General features: G+C 31.6%; 1 protein-coding gene across 8 annotated transcripts in view; it reads left to right on the top strand.

Annotated features, from left to right (window-relative positions):
* Nucleotides 1-23,474, top strand: part of LOC145292965 (AP-1 complex subunit sigma-2) — a 143,114-nt gene that overhangs the window by 39,749 nt on the left and 79,891 nt on the right. For 2 of the 8 annotated variants that reach the window (XR_013869633.1, XR_013869634.1), the window contains exon 5: nt 15,511-15,605. The exons of 4 other annotated variants lie outside the window; for them this stretch is intronic. Coding sequence is in view for 1 of the 4 variants with exons in the window: in XM_080139193.1 (XP_079995319.1) it covers nt 22,305-22,349 (45 nt within the window). In the remaining 3 variants the exon portion in view is untranslated. Of the gene's footprint in view, nt 1-15,510; nt 15,606-22,304; nt 23,428-23,474 lie in introns of those variants that run through there. 2 more of the 8 variants (XR_013869632.1, XM_080139193.1) reach the window with 1 other exon arrangement.

Here is a 23,474-nt window from a genome sequence, read left to right as displayed (position 1 = left end):
TAAACTAAGCCTAAAAGAAATCCCGTCACCAATGTTCAGTACCCTCGACTCCAAATAGGCTAGCTCATAAAAGTTAACCCTTTGAGAGCCCAATTAGGTAGGAAGGTGTTACAAGACTAGCAAACAAAAGTCTACACTTGTTTTAAAAGAAACAAAACAACAAAAAACAACAACAAAAAAACTAACGACGAATAAGCTAATATCTGTACAAATATTTTACATAAGCATTTGATATTATTTATCAAATTAAATCCATATGTGTGTTTATGTGCCTGTCCATTCGACTGAGGATATTTCAATTACGTGCATCTCTTCACGTGTGGGTTGTTTTGTAGAGCTGAAACAAGAGGCCACCTTACATACTTTATTTATTCAATTACTCCAATCACTTCTCAGAGAAAGTGAAGGATTTATTCAGCCAAATGATAGTCTTGTGGTTGAGAGGTCAAGGGCAGAGAGAAAGAGTTAATAACATGTTAAGTACATTGCTTAATTATATAATTTTGTTAGACCATTTTTAAACGCATGTTTTCATGAGCAATGTTTCTGACAAATGGGAATGAATTGTTCCTTTCAGTCAGATGTTTTTCAATCCTCTCGTAGTATTCATAACCATTCAACTGCCAATGTCTCCTTTTTTTTTTTAGTCTGGATAATTGGTAACTCATTAGTAAAAATGACATACTTTATTTATTCAATTACTCCAAAAATTTATGAAAAGCAGTGTATTCACTTCCCAGATGGTTTAACAAGATGATGGCGAATGCTGGGGCCTATATTGAATTTTTAATAAAAAGTAAAACTTGCTATACATTTTCTTATATTTATTTCTTATATGAATTATATTTTGCTAATAAATTATGAATATTTTAGAATAGTGAGTGAATTTTCAATCACCGTGTGTGTGTGCGTGCGTGCGTGCATGTATTATAGAGAGACGGAAAAAAAAATTTATTAACTAGCACACGATAAAGTATTATTTGAGAATAGCTGAGAACACTAGCTGTACTCTTGCTCCCAGCCCTGGACCTCATATCATCATCTGCATTCTTATTTGTTAATTTCAGTAAAATGTTATGAGAAATGAAATGGTGATATTAATTTTTTGTTATGGTATTTTACAATAGGATTGTGGGGGGGGGCTGCGTAATGCTGGACACTCAATCACCGTGTATATACAGTGCAAATGCAAAACATTTAATAATGTATTCTCTTTATGAAATTCTTATACTTATTCCATTTATGTTGATTTTATGCTAACACCTTAATATTGTTGTTTTCTTTTGTGTGAAACTTTTGATTCTTTTTTATTTTTTTTCTAGCTCTCCATTTTTATGACCCATTTGTTTCAGCTGTTTTAACCAAAAAATCTGCACAAGTGATTTTTCTTTTGTCTAAAAAAATAAATATTTGCATAGTATACAATCAAGAGACTTAGACTAAGCTAAATTAACCTTTTATGACCTGCTTGAACTAATTTGTTCAGTTATAAATAAATGAATATAATAGCATAAATAAAGTAGGATTTAATGTTTTAACTTGTGAAGTTTCATTTGCTCGTATGAGTGGAGAGCTTTTTCTCATCCCCATTGAAATATTTGATTTAATCAATAATTGTTTATGGCTTTTGCTCCATAACATTTATATTAGATAACATTTGCTAATGTACAAATGTATCAAGTTCTTTGTTTCTATGACATTTTAAAACGTATTTTTAAAAATATAGCATTTAAGGAAAGGTGATATTCCTGGGTTTATATATATATATATATATTTGGGGTGCTTTTTTTTTTTAATTTCAAATTTAACTATTTAATGCTATAAGTTTAACATTAATTAATATCTTTAAAAAATGTTTGCAAGCAACTATTTTTTTCTTATTTTTGTTTTTTGTTATAATGCATTGTAAAGGCAAATAGCCTATTGACTAATATTGCATGTAACTGGGTTATGGTTTGCTAACAGCTTTAAAAATATTAATAATTTTACTAAATAATCCTTCATAATTTTTTTAAAAAGGAATATTTTCAGCAGATTTGTTTTCTTAGCAATTCAGGCATGAACAATATACATTGGAAATAGCTTTATATAATGTATAATGATCAACCTTTTTAAAACTAATTTTTCTCCTTAAAAAAAAAAAAACAGGACACTTAAATTTTTTTTTTTTTGTTTAAAGAACATTGTTTAATAAATTGACTCCCCCCCTTTTTTGTGTGTAAAAAAATTGGTTTTAAAAAGTTGGTAAAATTTAAAATGCAGTCGTAGTGTGGAGAATTTTTATTTGCAAAGTGATAATTCAATTATTGTATAAATAATTTGAGCCTGTAATCTTAATAATGCAAATTGTTTCATCACACGTCTTTTATTTTAAACATTCTGAAATAATTACAATATTATTTGTAGCTATTTATCAAACGTCACATAGTTTCAACATGATATATGCATTGATATATTTATTAATTTCAGAATCATTAATTTTGAACTAATAAAGTTCATTACACTGTAGTATAGGTGACACCCTAACCCACCCACCACAACAAAAAATGTCATCCAAAGAATCGTTAATAAAATTTGTAATCATTTGTGCAATCTAAATTTATGCCTGATTTGTCCACCAAGTTTCAGTCCTTAATGTCCAACAGTTTTTTTCTATATTATATGGATTCTTGTGAAATTGTCTGATAATTTAATTAATATAGTGGTAACCCAAATTATTTGTAAACCTCAAAATATAGATGACAGTAGTTTAGGAGATGAAGTAAACTAAAAATGATTTTGTTGTCAAAAGGTTAACTCGCACTTTAATCTTAATTCCAAAATGGACCAAAGAATAAAATGAAACGGTTTCAGAATTTTTTAGAGGAGTATTGATAATTTAGATTATTTGAAATATTTGAATTACTATTTCTCATCATGGTTGTTATTTTACATTTCAGCCAATGTAACCTCAAGAACATCATTTCTGACTTTGAAATTTTTATGTCAGACTTTGGGAACCTATATTTAACCTTTCATTTAATCCAAGAGGGTTTATCATTCTTGTTTTGTCGGTCATGATTGGATACAAGTGTTAATTAATTTTTTTTTTCTTGAATAATATAGAAATTAATAAATATTTCTATTTAGTCATGGCTGATCGAACGAGAACAATCTACCTCTTTGATTAAATAAAAGGTTCAGTATAGTTTCCTGAGTTTGATATAAAGATTCTCAAGTTCGTAAAAATACTTCTGAAAAAGGTTGGAACTTAGATAGGTAAGAATATGGTAAATATAATGACCCCGATGAGAATAATAGTCTAAATAATTTTTCTTTTTCTGTAGTTAGATACGAAGAAAAGAAAGAAAAAAAATGCTGCATATTACATTTGGGAATTTTTTAGATGAGAATTAATAATTGATTGGACTAGCATTCCCTTCATTTGTTATTTCACAACGTTTCAGCTTAAGTAAACCTTCTTTGAGTGCATCTTTTTGAACTTAGAAATCTTGGGAATGTTATATTGTGACTTTTGATACCAGTTGTTGTAAACACGAATGACACCAGTATAATATTGTAACTTTCTGGCACCAATCGTACTGGATACTTCTGACGCCAGTGTAATATTGTATGCTCAATAACGACGTCACCATAACAAAAATAGCATATGGTAGCAAGAAAGAAAGACCGAATATTAAATTTAATAGTTATTGATGAAACGTATTGAATGAAAAATCCTCTTGATAATAACAAAGTTTGGAAAAGTTCAGACTGGAGTTAATTAGAATTACCTTTGCTGAAAAAAAAAAGAGGTTGGAGAAGATAACATAGAAAGGTCCCATAGCATCAAGGTTAGTTAAATTGGAATTAAGTGTCCTTTATTGACAAAAAGGTTCCGGGAAGTTAGATTTTACCACATATTTCTGTATCTGATCTGTCAGATTTTTTCTGATCTCGTCTCTTAGTGTAGCTATTTTCTTGTGCAATGTGTTTTGCCCGATAATTCTGTTTTATAATGAACTGTAAATCGGAGTAGAAGGATGGGTAAGAAATGTGTTGTTGTTATCATTGGCTGCTTCTGCTGTTTGGGCGTCTTGGCTCCTGCTGATGTAAGTTGTACTTTGTTTATGTTGTTATAGGCTCGATGGAGATCTTGTATTTCATAATGCAACAGGAATCTATACAGAATTATATGGACTCATGGCACAACAGATAAATGCATTGATTAACAACCAGTTCTAAGTGATTGTCTTCTGGAGTTTGAAGGATCAATCCTTACTACAGGCGGTAATAACTTGGAATGTTATGATTAAGACTTCTACCCAGCCATGAAGTCTAAACAATATGCCAATCTATTATCTAAAAGGGTTCAGTTTGAAATTCTGTACAGGTTATCAAGTTCGATATAAAAGTCCTCAAGTTTGAAAAAAATGTACCTGAAGAAAGGCAAAGATTACATTGGCCAAAATGTGAAAAAAATAAAAACAAACAAAATGAAAAAAATGAATCATAATAATTCATGTTAGATAGTTCCTCCTCCTCTAGGGAAGCACATTTTGAATTTTGTATGCGTTTGTTTTCACTTTGTGGTATTCATTGTTTATACCCAGCCCTATGGACTAAATGAATTGTTTGTTTAGTAATATTACCTGCGGAAACCATTATTAATGGTGTTCTAATCTACTATTTTTAATTAGTGTTTCCCATATTTTGTTTAATTTTATACTAGGTGTACTTAGCATCTAACGTATCAATTCCAGAATTTGAAAAGATGCACCTGAATAAGTTCAGAGGTTACATCGGCCAAAACATTGTGAAAATAACAAACAAGATGAGATTAGTAGTCAGAATAATGCGAATAATACTAATTGTCAATCCTCATCGCAATAATTCTGGAATAGATGTTGTTCAGTTTACATTTCAGATGATGAATTTGATTATGACAAAAAGGCAATGGCGGAAACCCTAAAGGAAGACCTCCAGTTTGTAATGGAATGGCAATAAAAATGGATAGTAACATTCAATGCTGCCAAGACAAGCTTCTCAACCACCAATAGACATGGTTAATGATACATTACCTGAAAGTACTTTGTTCAAACTTATCGGCTTAACATTCACAGGGAACAGGAGTTGAAACACATACATTAAAGGTATTGTCAGAGCTGCTGCGAAAAAGGTGGGTTCTCTCTACCGTGCTAGAAAACACCTGAGAGTATCCTATACCTCTACAAAGCCACTGTTCATCCATGTATAAAGTATTGGTGTCACATTTGGGTTGGTGCATCTGCTACTAGTCTCTCTGGACAGTTCAAAAGAGCCGCCAACCTAATAAGTCCAAAACTGTCAGCTAGGCTTCAGTTTCTGTCTCGTTGACAAAATATTGCATCCTTCTGCCTGTTTTACAAGTATTTTAATGGTAGGTGCTCAAACGAACTACAAGCCCTTGTACCCTCTTGGCATAAATAACCCCAACAAACCTGGCAAGCAGCAAAATCCCACCCTACATAGAGATCCCTAGATGCCAGAAAGCCTTCTAGTCTAATAGTTTTTTTTCCTTAGGACTGCTAGACTTTAGAATTCCCTTCTGGGTTCCTACTTCCCTGGCTGTACTGACATGCAGAAGTTCAAGTAAAGTGACATCTTGTTGCTCAACTCCCTACATAGTATCCCTGCAATTTATGTCCCAAATAGTAGCTCCCTACGTCAAAGTGACACCGAACCTTGTTTGGGGTGAAAATGCAATTTTTAAGAAAAAAGAAAAAAAAAGATAATAAAAAGATGAATCCCACTTGTGGCAAACTGTTACAGATTTAATTGGTAGCAAATTGTTATTTCAGTGTATTTTATCTTCAGTAGTTACTCTACTAAGGCTCTAAAGTCTTGTTTTCTTCGCTACTTTGGCCATAACTAGGTAGTTATTTCCCATATCATCACCACTACCATAAACATGTACATATGACAGCTACTCTACATGCTGATAGCAGTTGCAAAATTGTCATCTGCTTGTGTTCAAAGGGTTATCATTCTCTGAGAAATTTAACTAATATGTATTTAAACATGAAATATTCAACTATCACATATATGGTTCCAGATAGAGAGATTGCTTGAACCTTTTGACCGTTATTTGTCAATCAAATCTGCAAGCTACAAAATAAATAATTAAAAAACTAATTCCAATGCTTAACACTAACTTTAGGGGAAAACGTCAAAAATGCTGTTTGCTACTATTGCAAAACGACTCCTTGTATAAAGCCGTTAATATTATATAAACATATGAGACAAGCGGAGAGCACATACAACTGGAATTTCCAAATGGTCACCTATTTTTATACTGACAAAGCTCAATGTTGCTTAACTTCAGTGATCTAATGGAACTGGTGTGTCAACTTGATTATGCCGTACAAATAAGATAAGGTCTGATTTATTTGCATACTACACAGAGTTTCACTACATGCTTGGAAACAAAATTCCACCACTTATCACAGTTAAGACAGTCTTTCAACTGTCAGGAGTTGTATGCCAGCCTTCACTCTTATCTGATTGGCTCCTCTCTTTGATGGTCATCCGCTTGATCTTTCATCAATGATTTCTTTCATCATCATCCTGCGGCATCAGCTGAGATAGAACTTGCTACACCCTCCCAGTATTCCCAATCTGTCATCGCGCTTAAAAGATTTTCCTTAGAGATGAATGTATCTCGTATCCTATCGGTAAAGGGTAACTTAGGTGAACAATTATGAAATGATGGGTGCCTTCACAGTACAAATGATGGAACAAGTTTAGCTGTGGCGCGTGCACAATGCCCAGCAAACTGAACACATCCTCTGCAAACTGAGGTTGCTACTCTTGGCAAGTCTCCATATACCATTTCTAAAGTTGGGTGATTTTGCCATGAGAGATTGAGTACTCTTCTCAAAAAACGTGTAACATTAATCTAAACGACGCTGTTGTTTTGCTGACAGTGTCCAAGTTTCAGATCCATAGAGTAAGATTGGCTCAATAAGTATGATTTCTTTACATATCTGGAGTTTGGTAGCCAAGGAATATTTTCTTTGTAAAATTCACGTGTAAATGACACTAGGGTTGAACCTATCTTTTTCCTAGTCAACCTCTTGATTTTTCTTGAATTAACTTTTCCTGATAGAATTTGTTTATGCAGCTGGGAAACATGTTCAAACCATATTAATCTCTTTTTTTTTTTTTTTTTTTTAATGTTATTGATGGATCTGTTAATATTAAGCCTCTTTCTGATATCTGCATTTCATAGTTTATCTTGCAACGTTACTCTAACAATAGTTTTTAAACATTTTATTTCAAAGACATTGAATTAGATTAATACCTAACAGATTAGATTCATGCTAGAATATTTCGCATTGCCTAATGATTCTAACTTGATTGATAAACCAACTAATACAAATGATGGAAAGCTTTCTACGTGTAGAAATGTAATTGTATGTGGACAAACATGTTGCTGCAGAACTCCTCACTTAAGATTCCCCTATAAATTGTGATGCTAATTCACAGTAGCCCCTTATGTTTCGGTGGTGTAGAACCTTATTTAATATGAATAAAAGTTGAAAAAAAAAAATTATCCATCCTCCTCTCAAAAATTCTGAAACATTTTATGAATGTGGTAAGTAATTTACTTTTTTTTTTTTTTTTTTATATATATCTTTTAGTTGTACGACTTAATATTTTTATTCACACCACGTAGTGTAAGCTACGAGTGGAACCAATGTTTGTATCCTTCGATTTATTATTAAACAGCTTGTTTTTGTTTTTTCTATGTTAATAAATTTATGACATATGAAAATGTAAAATAGGTAATTATCATTCCTCCTTGTACTGTAATTAAGGGTGAATTTCGATAGATATTATAGCATTATAATATGTGATAGAAACAGTCAAAGATTTCGTGACAGTTTGATTTGCAAAAATATTCTTTGGTGATATTGTTTCTGGAAACTATGAAAGTTTTAGGTTCAATTCTAAATGATTAATTCCCAGCTAAAGTTTCAATCAGTTATGCGTAGTTTCTGACCAGAATATTGTTTTTGTGGATAGACTATGCTTGAACATATTCTGACTCTTTTTCTTGTATACTGCCTTATTTAAGGATGAGTTTTATCATGCAGTATTTTGTATCAATTACCATTCAAAACTATTAACTGGTTGCAATCATTTCTGCTAGGACAGAAGGTTCTAACAATGTATGCATCTATCCAAAATTGGTTCTGAAAAGGTGATTAACATTTTTTTTCTCTTATTAGAGGCAAGCAAATGACTCCAGAAACATGTGGTAGAAAAACCTTAGGTTTATGAATTTGCTCTTTCCACATTACAATTATGGTTAATTTTGTCCAGCTATGATTGTCTTATAGTTATGAATCTCAAAAACTTTATCGGGATTCAACTCTGAACAATTAACTCCCAGCTCGCATTTTGGTACATTTTCGATTGGTTATGCATAGTTTCTAACCAGAGTTATGCTTCAGTCAGTGAGAGGATCTTGGCCCTTCTTGTACATCTCATCAGGGTTTATATGTGCTTCTGTTGGATAATTGGTTTTATGTCAATCACAAAGTTGACTCTGAAGCACATCCAAGACCATAACTTGTTTCAGTTGTTTACACCAGGACTAAGAATAATTTAGATATGTACATCTGTCTAAATTTTTTGCAGAAACAAACTACTGATAATTAAAGTTTAATGGGTTTTTTTGTTTTTTTTTCATAAAAAGTAAATGTTAAAAAAAAACATGTTGAGAAACATTTATTGACTCGTACTCTGCTTACAATTAATTGCGTCAGACTATAATGATCTCATAGTGGTGAAATGTAGAATCCTTTAAGATTTTACATTACAAGCTTGTTAGCCTATGTTACACGTTTTGTCTCTTGATCACTTCTTTCAATGAATAACTTCTGTTTATATATGTACTATCTAACTCAATCACCATAATACCCAACACCACAACTGACCATATCTTATCAGATATCTCTTGCAGTCTTGGTGTATTTTTAGGCCATCACAAATAGCATACTCTAATTAGTTGAAGACTACAAGTATCTAGGATCACACATCAGGAACTCTAAGAAAGACCTTTTACATTAGAAATGGCATGGATTGCTTGTAACAAAATGGATAAGATGTGGAAATCCAATCTTGCTCGCAAATTCAAAATTCAAGTTTTCCACATACTTATCGAGCCAATCTTATTCTATGGATCTGAAACTTGGACTCTTTCAGCAAAACAACAGTGTCGTTTGGATGGATGTTACACACGTCTTTTGAGAAGAGTACTCAATCTCTCATGGTGAAACCACCCAACTCTAGAAATGATATATGAAGACTTACCGAGAGTATCAACCTCAGTTTGTAAAAGATGTGTTCAGTTTGCTGGGCATTGTACATGTGCCACAGATGAACTTGTTTCATTTGTATTGTAGAGGCACCCATCATCTCATAATCGATTACAGAAGTTAACTTTTCCAGATAGGATACAATGAGATACATTTATCTCTAAGGAAAATCTTTTGGGTGTTATGACAGATACGGAATACTGGAAGGGTGTAATAAGTTCAATCTCGGTTGAGGCCGCAAGATGATAATGATGATTTGTCATCTGGTGCAGAGGTAGGTAATGATTGCATCAGAATTCTTCATCCTGTTTGGCAGTTTCCGTTATTCTTCTTTGTGATCCATTTCTGTTCATTTAAAATTCTGACGGTTAATATTTTCACAGTTAATGTTTAAAAACAGATTTAAAGTTGTCTCTGGTAGCAGTAGTTATTATTTAAATTAATCAAATTTTTAAATTTAAATTAATCAAATTTTATCGCTTTTATAAACCTTGTTATATACATGTTTGCACATGTATAAGATTAATAGAAGGATATAATCCAACAGGGAAGACAAATGTGATATGATTGTGGCCTTCATTCAGTGTTGCATTTTGCATGGCTCACTGCTAAACATGGTTTGGTTTCAAGTCACAGCACCATTGTGAACAAGTTGTGCTCTGCTGTGAACCTTGGAGGTCACTAATGTTGTATGAGTTATGGTTTCTTGCTTTGTCAGTAGCTGTGCCCATGTGATGAATTTAGAATGGCAAAATTGATATTGATGCCACTGCTCCAAACTGGTGTTAAGCATCTAGTTGGCATTTCTTTGCTTTTATCAGAAAAAAGTACTGACTTGTCTTGGTTTTGACAAGAGACTGCAACATGAAAGAAAATGACTAGACAAAGTGGACCAGATATTTTTGTCTTAAAAAAAAAATATACTCGTATTTTTATTATATCAGTCACCACGGTTAAATTATGGTAGACTTCTCATGAGCATTTTTTTCAACATGGATATTTTGGATTATTTTGAAACATGTTTTCTATAAACTCCAAAAAAATGTATATTTTTCTATAAACTCAAAAAAAAAAAAAAAAAAAAAAAATATGTAGACTCCTTAAGTTGAGTTATTGAATAGATACCATTTGTGCTACACATCATAGATTAAACTCAGACTTGTGAAAAAATTAAAAAATTTTGAAAGAGTGACCAACAGATGTAATCCACACAGAATGTTAATCATGTTTAATGAAATCTATAGAGTTGTGAAATGCATTATTTAGATATTTCAAGGATGATGTACGAGCTTCTTTGCAAGTTTTGAATTTCAAACATCAGGCCTGCTCAACCAGCAACCCTATCATTATTCCCCGAGAAAACTACCTAATCCACAATTGTAGCAAAAGACATGTTTGATGCTGACAAGAATTTCACAGTTTATATAAAAACTGACTATTTAACATTTTAACACCTTCAGTTGACATATCATATGTTATCTTTCCTGAATCTACCTCGGCTATTGACCATCTTGCAGTATATAATACTAAAGATGCAGGTAATTTTGTAATTCCATTATTTTATTGACCTTTTCTCTAGTCAACCAGATTTGAGATGTTTTTCCTTTTTAAAAAGCATTATGGGTGAGTTTTTGTTTTTAACCCTGACCATTTTCATCTTGATCTGTTAGCATTTTTCATACTAGCTTTCAAGGACACATCCTAAACTAGCAGCATTGCAAAATCCAACAAGCTTTAAATTGAATTTAACTTTTAAAAATTATCACTAGATTTTACTACTGAAAATAACCTATTTTAACAAGGAATTCTCCAAAACCCAAGATACCTTATTTGTAACTCAAATCTGCCGCTGTTATAAAAAATACTTCTAGAAAGGAAAAAATACAAACATAATTCATTATTGACCATAAAGGAAACTTAGAAATACAATTGTAGTCTTATCCAATATGCCACTGTTGTTTTCTATCAATTTTCAATTTGTGCTTGTTTGTATTCTGGTGTATTTATTATCTGTAATTATTGTATTTATGTGTATTTATTATCTGTCTTTATTGTTTTAATTAGATCAACATTTACTGGTGCCATTCACACACAACTTACATGATCCTTTAAATGTTTCAATTAAAATCATAGGATTTCTATTTAGAGATTTTGTCCATTGACATGTCTTGTTCTGGTGTCCCCAATCATGATAATCTTCAAACCTTTTCAATACCGGCTTTAATTTAAAAGCATGAGATGTTGTATTTGTACTTCTCGGTTGTTATATATATATATATCCCCCCCCCCACACACACACTCCAAGGTTTGAGATGTACACATGGTTTTGCTTCCAACATATTTTGTTCTTTGTTAGTTTTTTGGTGTTTCTTTCTAATAATCTCCATAAATAAATAAAAAAAGAAAATGCTTTATTTTTTTAATTGTTCCCACTTTTGACAAAGATCCTTTAATAGTCACAATCTTTATGCATTTTATTCGATAACAAACATATAGCTTTTTAATTTTTTTTTATTCTTTTTACTTATATACTAGGTTAATAAAATTGTGACCACTTTTTGTGTTTGTTGCCTTTATGTGACATATACATTTTTTTTATTTACTTTTTGAATTTAAAAACAAAAAGAAAAGTCATATTACAAAAAATAATTTAACATGAAATAAAGCAAAGTAAAAAAAAAAAAAAAAATCTACAACACAATAAGATCAAAACAGAGCAAATATCTAATTAATGGTGGCAACATGGATTCTCTAGAAATGATTCATGAAAGCAAGTAGATTACAAAAAAAAAAAGATCAGTCAATCTCTTGCACTTTGGTCTTCCAAAGAAGACATAATTTTAGAGGTTTCCTTTCAACCCCTTATCTGAAGGGTGGCAGAAAACTAATAGTATGTATTGATACTGTGTATTTAAAACAACACTAAAAAGATCATTAAAGTCGTGTGTGCTGTTATTAGCCGCCTCCGTAAATAATCAAATTCTACTTAATTTCCACTAACTATCACTAAGCCATTCTCTCAGTAGCCACCTTACACTCATTAATCTTTGTCCTTGAGTCGCCTTTGGACTTTGATAAGTGGTGACTTCTTTGCAAAAAAAAAAGCAAACTATATTTTTTTTTTTTTTTTTTTTTTTTTTTTTTTTACAAAGGCATCACCACATTATCAAGGCCCAGAGGCCACTCAAGGATAAGGGTTAAAGAGTGTACAGTAGAAGTTGGTCAATATAGTAATCATTAGTAATGAAAATTTGGTAAATTTAATAACTTATATGGAACGGCTCATCAAGAACTTATTTACCTTAGACTTGAACACAACCATATTGTAGTCAGCCGGAAAGCAGGAAAACGGAAGACAATTCCACAGGCGTGCAGTTCTAAGAAAGAAGCTTTGTTCATGGAATCTATGTTTATGTTTAGGCACAGATAAAGAGTGGGGGAAATTATTGATAGTGTTTACAGCTAGACGAGTGTTTCTTGTGAAAGTTTGGCGAGGGGGGACCATAGATTGAAGCTCAGTTGAACACTTTCCATGAAAATAACGATACATCAGAGACAAACTCGCAACATCTCTTCTGTGAGATAGAGGTTGTAAGGAGGAGAAAAGGACATCTCCTACGAGGCTACGAAGTCTATTTTGAACTCTATCAAGGCAGGACAAGTCCTTTCTAGCAGCTCCTGCCCAGATGTGGCAACAGTATTCCATCCTTGGACGTACCTGGCTCTTATATAGATAGAGAATAGCATCAGCAGTGAGATATCTACTGGATCGATAGAAAGATCCCACCATTTTTCCAGCGGCCTTGGCAACAGATTTGATATACGTGTTCCATTTAAGATTATAACTACTATTATGAAGAAAAAGAAAGGCAGACCACCTCTACACACAGTTATTACTAGTAGGCACAACTATGTTCATTCCTGCTACCATCAAGATTATACATTGCAGATAATTGTACATGACATGCCAGCCGTCTATTAGTATGAGCAGTCCCCTCCTCCCTCTATATTCATCATATAATCAATCCCCTCTCAACCATCTTGTTGATTTGGTCCCTCTGGTTCTTTCTTTTTTTTTCTTTTTTTTTTGAGGGGAGGTGGTGGTATTGTATTAAATTTATTATACAACCAAACAAGATTGAAATTCTAATCTAAATTATTAGTTTACAGCTAAATCACATTAACTCACCAGTCCTTGACTAAACTGGCACACTATCACATTTTTATTTCAGTAAATAATTAATAGTAAATGAATAAAAATTATTAACTCAATTTGTAAAACACATAGTCGCAAGAAAAAAAACACATCGTAAACACGAATGAAGTTGTCTCATAATTTCATTAATCTAGAGATAAGAGGCTGAGAGCTAGAGGTATCAAATTGGTAAGCAGGCTGACATTAAAGTGTGGACATTACATGACAAATGCAGACAGAGGAGAATAGTTGCCTAGTGTCAATCTTATGTGTGAGCAATAGGAAGGTGACTATGAATATTAATGACACTTGGAATAGGATTTTTAAAAATTAGTTCATTTTTATTACAATAGATATCTGATTAGTGAGAACTAATTCAATGTGTAATTATTAAAGTTAAATTCTGATTAAACATACATGTGTTACATAATCCGGGATATCAAGTTGACATTATATAATCATTTAGGTTCATAAAGTCATTTAGCAATAAATATTTAAACCCACTCAAAATCATACTGGTATCATCATTGCGTGCATGTCTATTCTCCAAGGATTGAGGTCATTTTGTTAGCTGCAATAAAAAACAAAACACCTGACATACTTCTCACATAATTATTAAATTAATTAATTCAACAACAGAAGAGGAACAATTTATTTGCCATAATCATCCAGTAAGCTGCAAGATCAAAATTGACAGAGAAAAAGAGACTTCAATTACTGTTTAAGTGTATGGTTTAATTATGTTGCCAGATCATTTTCAATATGTCTTGTCTCAACTGAGCTTTCCACAATGATCTATTATCTCCTAGAAATTCTGTCAGTCTAAAAAAGGGTAATTTAATATTCACTTATTTCACCAGCTCCTGGCTCCCACAATTCTGCAAAGTAAATAAATCTCTTGATCACCTTGTTTGAAACGTTTTCATGTTTACAACGTAGCATATATTTATTGAAGCATATATATATACTTCAGCTTATATATGATGGCCTTGCAGGTCGGTAGTAATTAAGATAAATACAGTGGTAAAAGTAACAAATGTATATTAAGAAAAGTGTGTTGCAGAAGTATGTGTCATGAATCTGTGGCCATAACTGCCATCAATTGCTACCACATTTAGTAGTAACTATATTTATTGTATCTGAGCGAGTCTATTTATTCATAAAATAATTAAATCAATTTACACTATTATAAAGTAAATGAACCAATTAATATTTAATGCATGAAATCACATAATTTTCATAACTATAGGCTTATAGTCCGTAGTATGGGTTTTGAGATACCCATGTTTTCAGTTCGTGCTGTGAATATGATATGATGATGGATGAGCGTATAAAACGGACATTAAACCAAATATGATAATATGTGATAAATTATAATTAAAGTCTCTTTCTATGTCCTCCTTTTGGCCTTGTAGCTTACTGTACAATCATGTTGACTAAATCATTCATCTTCTGAGATTCTGTTTTTGAATTACTGAATAATACGCCTGTGGAACTCTCTTCCGATTGCCTATTTTCCAGCTGACTACAATCTGATTGTCTTCAAATCCAACATAAACAAGTTCTTGATGAACTGTTTCACTAACTAATTCAATTTACAAAATTCCCACTACTTATGTATACTATGCTATAATTACATTGACTAATGTATACCTATTAACCCTTATCCTCGAGTGGTCTCCGGGCCTTGATAAGCGGTGATTCCTGTGTAAAAAAATAAAAAAATTAAATAAAATAAAAAAAAGAATTAATGTGAGAATCGTGTTAGATGACTTGATTGTTGCTAACAAGATAACCTCGTTTCTCTGAGGAGACAACCTCTGTGCACAGTAATGTTGCTGGCATGAAGGCAAAGTATGATTTTGAGTTGATCAGTTGTTGATAAAATATTCTTTTTTTCCAGATTTAAAAAAAAAAAAAAAAAAAAAAGAAGAAACTAATGTTTTGACTAATTTCTGCTATTTTCCAAAGGATGAGGCTATTGAAAATGCTCTTAAAGAGTATGGATTAGCATAGTTTCGGTAATCGTCGACCCTTCTTCCACATCTTCACCATGAAAAAGAAGAGTAAGGTTTCTTGCCCCTAATTTAATTCATCTCCCCCTTTTCTGCTGAAATCTTCTAATAAGCTTTCTTTTTCTTCTGTAAACTTTTTTTTTTGTTCCTAATACTTGAATGTTGAATGTTTTCTGGCATGCTGTCTTGACTTTTATATATATTTATTTCCAGCATTTTCTCGCTAACATTAAGTATCTTAGTATTGTCTCAAGAAATCTCTGATTGCCGGCTTACAATCACAATTTTGAAATTACCTTTCATATATTCTTGTTAACTTTAAATATCTTAGTATCATCTTAGATCTTATTATTGCTAGCATTAAATATTTTATTGTTTGGATCACTATTCTCATCTTGATTATTAGTTTTGCAGGTAAACCTTTTCTAATTTTGAAACCAAACCTTTATTTAATCTACAGGGTGGATTGTTCTCGTTCTGTGAGCTATGACTGAGTAGAGATGTTAATTATTATATTATTGTTAGTTATTTCATTTCTAGTAAGGATTGAACTTTCAACCTTCAGTAAGCTAATCAATGACTTTATGTTGTATCAAGGGTCCATGTTTCTTATTTCAAATCTTAGTATTGTTTCAAATTCTAGTTTTGTTAACATAAAAAAAAATTATTATTTTCTCATCTTAGATATCTGTTTTATATTCACAGTTTGTGGTAATGGTGTGGAGAGGCATAGTAATAAGGGGCCACAGTCGGCATGTGCATGCTGTAGGAAAGAAACGGCACGCAAACCTAGAACTCTTCAGATACAAGCCTATGATTATGCAAATTTAGACACTGTTGGAAGTTCAAGATGGCAAAATAGGCAGATCTTTTGCTTGACAAATGTCTTTTGTTTTTGGGGGCATTACTTTGTGTGTTATTTTATTATTGGTTAGAGCAGGGAAAGAATAGAAGTATTTTCTAAGTGAAAAGGCGAATATCTTTGAGGGGGTGGAAAAAAAAGAACAGAAAATCTGACTTAGTCTGTGTGCTTATATTTCAACTCCAAAAGTTAATTGCCTAAATGCATTTTTCAGTGATGTAAATTATAAATAATCTCTCACACTTATTAAATCAGTCTGAAGTGTTTGTTTCTGTCAGAATTTATAACTAATCCAAGTCTAGTACTTACGGTTGTTGATGCTTAGGCTATTCTATCTTATAGAAATGATATATAATTACCCACATATGAATTCAGTATAGATAATCTTCAAAAAATCATATCACTCACATTTTTATATACAACTTCATCAAATCAATTGAACTTGTTAACAATTCTATAAACTCATATTAAAATTGTTAACAAGTTCAATTGATTTGATGAAGCTGTATATAAAAATGTGAGTGATATGATTTTATGAGTTCAGCCTGGCTTTGCTCAGGCCCTATGTACTGTTCATGACTTTATGTGTATATATATATATATATATATATATATATATATATATATATATATATATTAAAAAGTTTGACTCATGTCCAGGTAACCTACATCTAAAATTTCAAGTGTTTAGACCCAAAATTGGTGGAGGAGTTTGGTGGAATCTGTAAAGGTCAACTCTTTCAACTTTGACCTCTTGGCAGCCAAATTTTCATCCCAAAACTGATTAAAAAGCTTGCTGCATGTCTGAATACCCGTTATGTAAATTTTCAAATGTTTAGACCCAAAATTAACTGAATAGTTTGCTAGAGACCGCGAAGGTCAAATCTTTTGAACTTTGACCCCTTGGCAGCCAAATTTTTGGCCCAAAACCGATTAAAATGTTTGCCCTCTGCCTGAATACATTTCATGTAAAATTTCAAATGTTTATACCAAAAATTGGCTGAGTAATTTGGTAAAGACCGCAGAGGTCAATTTTTTTTTTTTAACTTTGACCCCAATTTTGACCCCTTATCATTTATTGTTTTGGGCTCAGATCAAATTAAAAAGTTGGATCCATATCCAAGTAACCTACATCTAAAATTTCAAGTGTTTAGACCCAAAATTGGCAGAAGTTTGTTAGTTTTAAAAGGTCAAATTATTGAACTTTGACCTCTTGACAGCCAAATATCTGTTCAAAAATCGATTAAAAAGATTTTCTCAAATTTCAATACCCCTTATGTCAAATTTCGAGTCTGTAGACTGAAAATTGACAGTAGTTTTGGTAGGGAAATGTAGAGACACACAAACACACACAGACAATTTCACTTTTATGGATATATAGATTGGAAACGTGTAAATTACATAGTGTCGTTATATCTGTTCAGCAATTTTCTTGTGCAATATGGAATTGAGAATGTGAGATTGATAAAATGAATGTGTGTTGCATGATCAGTTTTTCTCGATTTTCAAATTAAACTTATGAAATAATGTTTTTAAAGATGAGACCAAGTTCTCCGTTTGAAATTCATGCTAATCATGCAACACACATTGATTCGAATTTTATAACAACCATCAACAACAAATACCTTTTCTCTATCCACAAGGGGTTAATACCGCAAACTATATTAAGAAGAAAAAAATTAAGTCTCCTATGAAGAAGTTGACTTTAAAACTCAGAAATAAAAATGATTTTAATCATTTTATAAAAAAAAAATTATATAACATTATTCAGTTTTCTAAATTTTCAAATTCAACTTACAAAATGTTTTCAAAGATATGACCAAGCTTGTATGTGTGTGTGAGTTCATTTCTATCAACTCCAAAACACCTAGGCTGATTTTTATGAAATTTCACAAAAATGTACTTTGTGTCTGGGAGTGTTCTTATATAGGTTTTTTATCGGAATACCTCTAATGAGTATAAAAAATTGATAATCAAAACATTCCATTAAAAAAGGAGCAGTCCGATTCTGACCAAAATTAATATTTTTATACAGCCTGATATCACAAGTGCATTTGAAAAGTTTTCTCACCACATAACCAAAAGGGGCTGGTATACAAAATCAACAGATAGAGGCGCATTTGAGATGAATGTTTCTGTTTAGAGCACAATGGAACCATGATACTTGACTTATAAATTTTAAACATTAATTCAAATCATATAAAAATAAAAATTAACAGTAAGTTCTCTACAGTACAATGTCGACTACAATGTATTGTTGACTAAGTCACTGCAGGGAGATATGTGAGTGCACCATGGTGGGTTCCAGACTAGAGCAGGTAATCAATCGATTTCATTGATGAATGGACGATCTCACTAATTTCAATGACAAAAGTACTAGAAGTGTGGAACAATCATTGATCCTCATTGCATCCCCACACAACGTTGAATCGCCCTGCTTATATAATATTATAATATTAAATGACTTACTGACTAGATGGTTTTCTAATGAATGATAAAAAGTATATTTTTGTATAGTTTTAAAGGTTAAAAACTTCAAAGACTATATAAATATATAAGTTATAATATATTTGTCATTAGGCTATACGGAAACATTTCATCTTCATAGGGAATTATCATGCTAAAGTGCACCGCTTGTCGATTTCCTACAGAAATGAGATATGGATATCTGTCTAGCTTAATTGGTATAAATATATTTTCATAACTATCTAGCTCTATTCATATATTGAGTATTATTGAAGTAAATGCTGAAAATCAGTACATAATACATCTCCTTATAATATTATGTAGAAACATGTAATAATGTATATATAATCAATTAAGAAAAAAAATCTCTGAATTTCATTTTTCTTTTTCTTCAAACACTTTACACTTAAGCCTTAAATTTTAGGCATTTACTAGCAGGCTGTCCAGCATTGGCCAGTCGTAAGATATACTTAAATATATTTTAATTCATGCAGATTATGTATTTATTATTATAGAGACAATTCTCTATCAATTATTATATTGCACCTAATATAGAATAGCGAGATCAAAACTAAAGAAATATATATATATATGATTTGGATGCCATCAGCTCGAATCGAAACTAAAACATACAACTCTCCACTTTCATTCCTTAGCCTCTGAACCATGGCCATACACACACACACACACACACACATATATATATATATATATATATATATATATATATATATAAATTCACCCTTTTTTGAAAGATGGAATCGCTCAATCGTTGAAGACAAGATTCAAGCAAGGGTGCAAGGTTGTATAGATTCACTTGGAAATGCTGCTGATGCTGCTGTTTTTGCTGAGCAACAAAATGGGTTGTGATTCGCTGTTTGTAGTTGGTTTGATTATTATATTAAACCTGATATATAGTATTGAGATCAAAACTACATACGATAAAAATCTTTATTGAAAATATTCAAACTTTCAAACCCCTTTATAAACCTGTAAGGAAGGTATACAAAATTTTAAATATTCGACGAGGAGTACAAATAAAGCAAGAAAAAACCCTTATTCCATGGAGTTCTGAAGAGAGCAAATCTTCTCATCAGGGGGAAGAGGTTCGCAAAATATACAATTTTGCAGGTTAGTGCATCACGGGAAACCAACAATATGGAATCTTTCATATTTGCATCAAAGGCATTTAACAGTTTTAGACAGTTTGTAGGGATTCAAAGAGATTGGAAAAGCAAGAAGTGGGAAATGACTTTGGTGCCATCAGCTAGAATCTAAATCAAACTATGCAACTCTTCAATCTTATTCCTTAGCCTCTGAGCCACGCCCATATGTGCACACACAGATATATATATATATATATATATATATATATGTCATTCCTTTTTTAAAGGATAGAATTGTCTGATCATCAGATGCAAACAAGGTCCAGTTTTATAATTATACAGATATATATATATTCACATTCACATGAAAATGGCTGTCATCACAAAATGAGCTTGATTTTTCCAAAAGCTTTTTTTTTAAAGCTACCATTTATCCTTCATGATGTCATTCATTTTCAAGTAAATACTTTCTTGCAATATTATTATTAATCAATGTCAAAGTTAAGAAATTGTATATTTCATAATATACTAGATATCTATTGGGTCACAATAACTAGCATTATTTGTTTCACTTCCATTTGAAAAATAATAAACTGTGAGATATCATTAAAGAAATTCTTCTTGCATAACTAAAATTAAGAAATCTCTTTACTTTTAGATTATCGTTATGGATAATGTAGAAATAAGCATCCTAGGTAATTATTCGGGCTGTGACAACAGAATATTCTTTTCATTCTTTTGACTCTTGGGTATATATCCGACACAGACACACTTACTGAACGGAGAACCACATCCGTCTATATAAAAACATAAGATATTAACGGATACATACTCAAGAGTCAAAACAATGAAAAGAATATGCTGTTGTCACAGCCCTAATAATTATTTAGTTTACAACCATGTTCGCATCTTACGGCTGCTTATACAAGTTGCCGGAAAATGCCGAAGCAATGACTGCCAGACTATTAATTCAAAATGTATGCCTCCCCCTCCCCCCATTCTTTGTGTTAAAGATTGTTTTCTATTTAAAAAGTCTTTCTTAACATGACAATGTGAAGTGGGACTAAAAGTCATTTTCGGTTTTTTTTTTTTTTTCTTGGTTTAATGAATTTCATGCTTTCACGGAAACTTTTTTTTTTATTTTGGCTAATTGCTTTGGTAATATCTGTCAGCTGCTTACATACAGTACCGGGAGATGCCGATGCTAAGTTACCAAAGATCGGGTCATAAACTGGATAAATACAGAGTCCTATTATTTTGCTATCTAATTCCCATATATTGTAATGAACATATCTTTGTAAATTAGCTGAAAAAAAAAATGGAGTCAGTTTTTTTTTTAATGCTCACCGAGATCCTCAAAACAATTAGAAAGTGGTTGAAGAATAATAAGGGAGGGTGAGAGAACTACATAGATAGCTAAGTAAGAAATAAATTACTATTACTTAATTGCATTTTATTGAAAGAATTAAAACAGATTTTTGTTTTTTGTCAAACATATCTCAATTCTATAACGAGAATATTATATATATCTCGAGAACGAGAATATTATATTATCTCCTCTTATCTACAGTTAAATATGTATCTGTGTATATTTGTACGTATAGGATTCACTCCTAAACTAATTAACTAATCATTATTAATTTTGGAACACGGCTGCAAGGCTTAAGAGGTGTGTTTAGCTTTATGCAAAGCTATGGAAGCCTTTTGTAAAAATTCAGATGCCTTTGTTTTTTTGTGAAATTTTAACGATACATATTAAACATCAATTAATAAATATTCATAAAATTAGATTCTTTGGAATATTTTAACAGTGTTTTAGGGAAGGGATAATATCGATACAGCATTCCATCTGAAAATTCAAATATTTTAGATTTGTATTGAATTTGATCCTATCATCAGTTACCAATTAAGCAAGAATTCCTGAATTTCAATTTTTCTTAAGTCTTAAATTTTAGACATTTTATAGAATCAAAATCATGTAATAAGGATTCTAGACATGAGGTTTGGTAGTATTATATCTTGATTTTGATCTTCATTAAGAGTCAATAATAGTAGTTCAAAACTGTTCTCTTTGGGGAATTATTTTATTGGTCATGGGCATATACTGACTATAAAGTATATAGAAAAAGGCTTTACAGAAGCAAATGTTGATTGAGTTGGCTTTTGTCTAATAATAGATAAATCTTGATGTTAATACTAAGATGCTTTTTTTTTAAATTTTATTTAATTTATTTTTATTTATTTTTTTTTTTTTTGAGTATGTGGTTTGTCTTGTCTCATATTCTTGTCTCTATTAATTTGTTCCCTTATTTCTAGGAGGAGACACCCCAGGGGTTCTTCGAAGATCATGGTTTAGGTTGAGGCATGCCATGCATGAGGCCAATGTTGACACGCGCTTTTGTGTTCCCCCCTAATTCTCTCAACAAGTGGCAACATACGGCTAGCGTGACATTAATGAGAAGATCCGATAGATTTTATGCGTACCTTCTACCATTTTCCTGGAAGCTCGGTGAAAAGGAGAGTAATCTGCCATACAGCGAGTTGGACGACTTGAAGATATCTTCATTTTCTACCATTTTTTTTTTTTGTTTGTTTTTAATTTATTTAAAACCAAAAATCTAGACAACTAGGACTGATACAACTTTTTTCACAATCTGTCTCATGTTTTTCAAAGTACTTTCATGCACTGTGCAATATCGGCATGTACCATGACGCTAGCTTATTAACTTGATTCTAACCTTTCTAATAATGAAATTGATTTAGATTAATCGGACTGCTATTCTCATTCTTGCAATGTTTTAGCTGGTTTAACTTCCAACCTTCAAGTGCATCCTTCTGAACTTCGGAATGGAATTTCGAACTGAACCTTTTATTTAATCAATGAAGGTAAATTGTTCTTGTTTTGTCAGCCATGATTGGATAAAATGTTTTATTTTATTCATAGATTGCTCGTAATGAGGATTAAATCTTCAACCTTTAGAAGAGTGTTACTTAGAACTGATTGTTATTCATTGGCCGTTATCCATTGCGCCACAGATCTATGTGATGTGTTCAATTCTTGCTACAAGTGATTCTAATGATAACATTTTTAAAAATTACTTAAAATTTCTATCTGGTCATGGTTGATGGAATGAGAATAACTTCTATGGATTAAGTAAAAGGGTCAGTTTAAAATTATGTATAGATTCTGGAGTTCAAAAGGAAGCACTTGAAGAAGATTGGAGATTACATCAACTGAAACATTGTGGGAATAATATTCAAGATGAGAATAGTAATTCGAATAATTCAAATTACTAATCCTCATCTCAAAAATTCTGAAACAGAATGAAATTAATCTTTTTTTTTTCTTTGAATGTTTGCTTGCATAATGTTTTTTTTTTATCTTTCTATTTTTCTTTTTTTTTTTTTCCAAATAAAACTGATTCCTTGTTGAATAGAACACTTGTGGTTGTTTTTAAATGAGCCCTTTTTCTAACCATTTTTACC

This window comes from Euprymna scolopes, chromosome 14 (genome assembly GCF_053919585.1).
Source record: "Euprymna scolopes isolate OS-2025 chromosome 14, ASM5391958v1, whole genome shotgun sequence".
Taxonomy (NCBI): domain Eukaryota; kingdom Metazoa; phylum Mollusca; class Cephalopoda; order Sepiida; family Sepiolidae; genus Euprymna; species Euprymna scolopes.
Note: the sequence above shows the minus strand (reverse complement) of the source record. Positions and strands in the feature narration are given on the sequence as shown.